The following is a 1009-nucleotide window of genomic DNA, read 5'->3' on the forward strand; positions in this document are numbered from 1 at the left end:
GACGATTTGCCATATGGAGCCGCGGAGGGCGATGACATCTACGCTCCCATCAAGGCGCAGGGCAAGTTCCTTGTTACGCAGCGGACGGAGGGTGTCAGTACGACGGGCATTATTACTCAGTATGTCTTCTTCTATCTCCTTCCTTCCTCATGTTACATTATATATAATATTACTTTAATTTTCTTTGTCTTTTTCTGCTCTCGTATTATATCTATATAACTAACAGATTTCTTTTCCCCCAACCCGCAACAGCATCGTCCGCGACTACGAAAAATACATCACCCGCCAACTGAAACGCGGCACCTCGCGCCAAGAACTCAACGTCTCCTGGCTCAAGAAGAATGAGCTCGACATCAAACGCCACGTCGCCGAGCTGCGCGATAGCATCAAGAATAACTGGTCCGCCACAGGCCAGGAGCTGGGCAAGGAGCTGCGCCAGTTTTGGCTGAATAGCCGGCCCTCGAGTCCGGCGCGAAACAGCGTGGACGGCAGCGTCGGCGGGTTCGGCTTCGGTGGTAATAATCGAGGGGCAGGGGCCGGCGCTACCAGTCCCGGGCATCACAATAATAGTAATAATAGTCATAATGGTTATTTTGGCATTGGGGGCGGGAGTCGAACGCAATTGGGGCGGTTGGAAATGCCCGGTCGATCTGAGAGCCCGGGGGTTGGGCCAGGGAGGAGCGAGGACTTTGCGACGGGCTATAGCTTAGGGTTGATAGGGGGGGTTAGGGCTTGGGTGAGTGTTTGCTTTTATTGCTTTTTCTCCTCCCGTTCCCTTCTAATTAAAATCCGCACACAACCCGCCACCAACGCACGCACACAAACACACACAACTATAAATGTTAACATCCAAGAAATTAAAAAAAATATAGATGACCCGCAGCCTCACCTCGCTCCACGATACGGACAACCATGCGGACGTCGCATTCTCCTCGCCATCCGGGCAGCGATGAGGATCCGCGAAAATGGTATAATAAGGTGTAAGGCGGCAGGTATGCGTCTACCCCGG

The 1009-nt window shown here is 52.4% G+C and overlaps 1 protein-coding gene across 1 annotated transcript; it reads left to right on the forward strand.

Moving 5' to 3' along the window:
• Nucleotides 1-13: 13 nt before the first annotated feature.
• HCBG_05374 (cholinephosphate cytidylyltransferase) lies at nt 14-953 on the forward strand (the record flags this gene model as incomplete). The annotated part of the gene is made up of 3 exons (XM_045432423.1): nt 14-93; nt 253-736; nt 873-953. The coding sequence occupies 3 exons, from the start codon at nt 14-16 to the stop codon at nt 951-953; spliced, it is 645 nt and encodes a 214-aa protein (XP_045286539.1).
• Nucleotides 954-1009: the final 56 nt, after the last annotated feature.

The sequence above is a fragment of the Histoplasma capsulatum genome, assembly GCF_000150115.1.
Source record: "Histoplasma capsulatum G186AR genomic scaffold supercont2.7, whole genome shotgun sequence".
NCBI lineage: Eukaryota > Fungi > Ascomycota > Eurotiomycetes > Onygenales > Ajellomycetaceae > Histoplasma > Histoplasma capsulatum.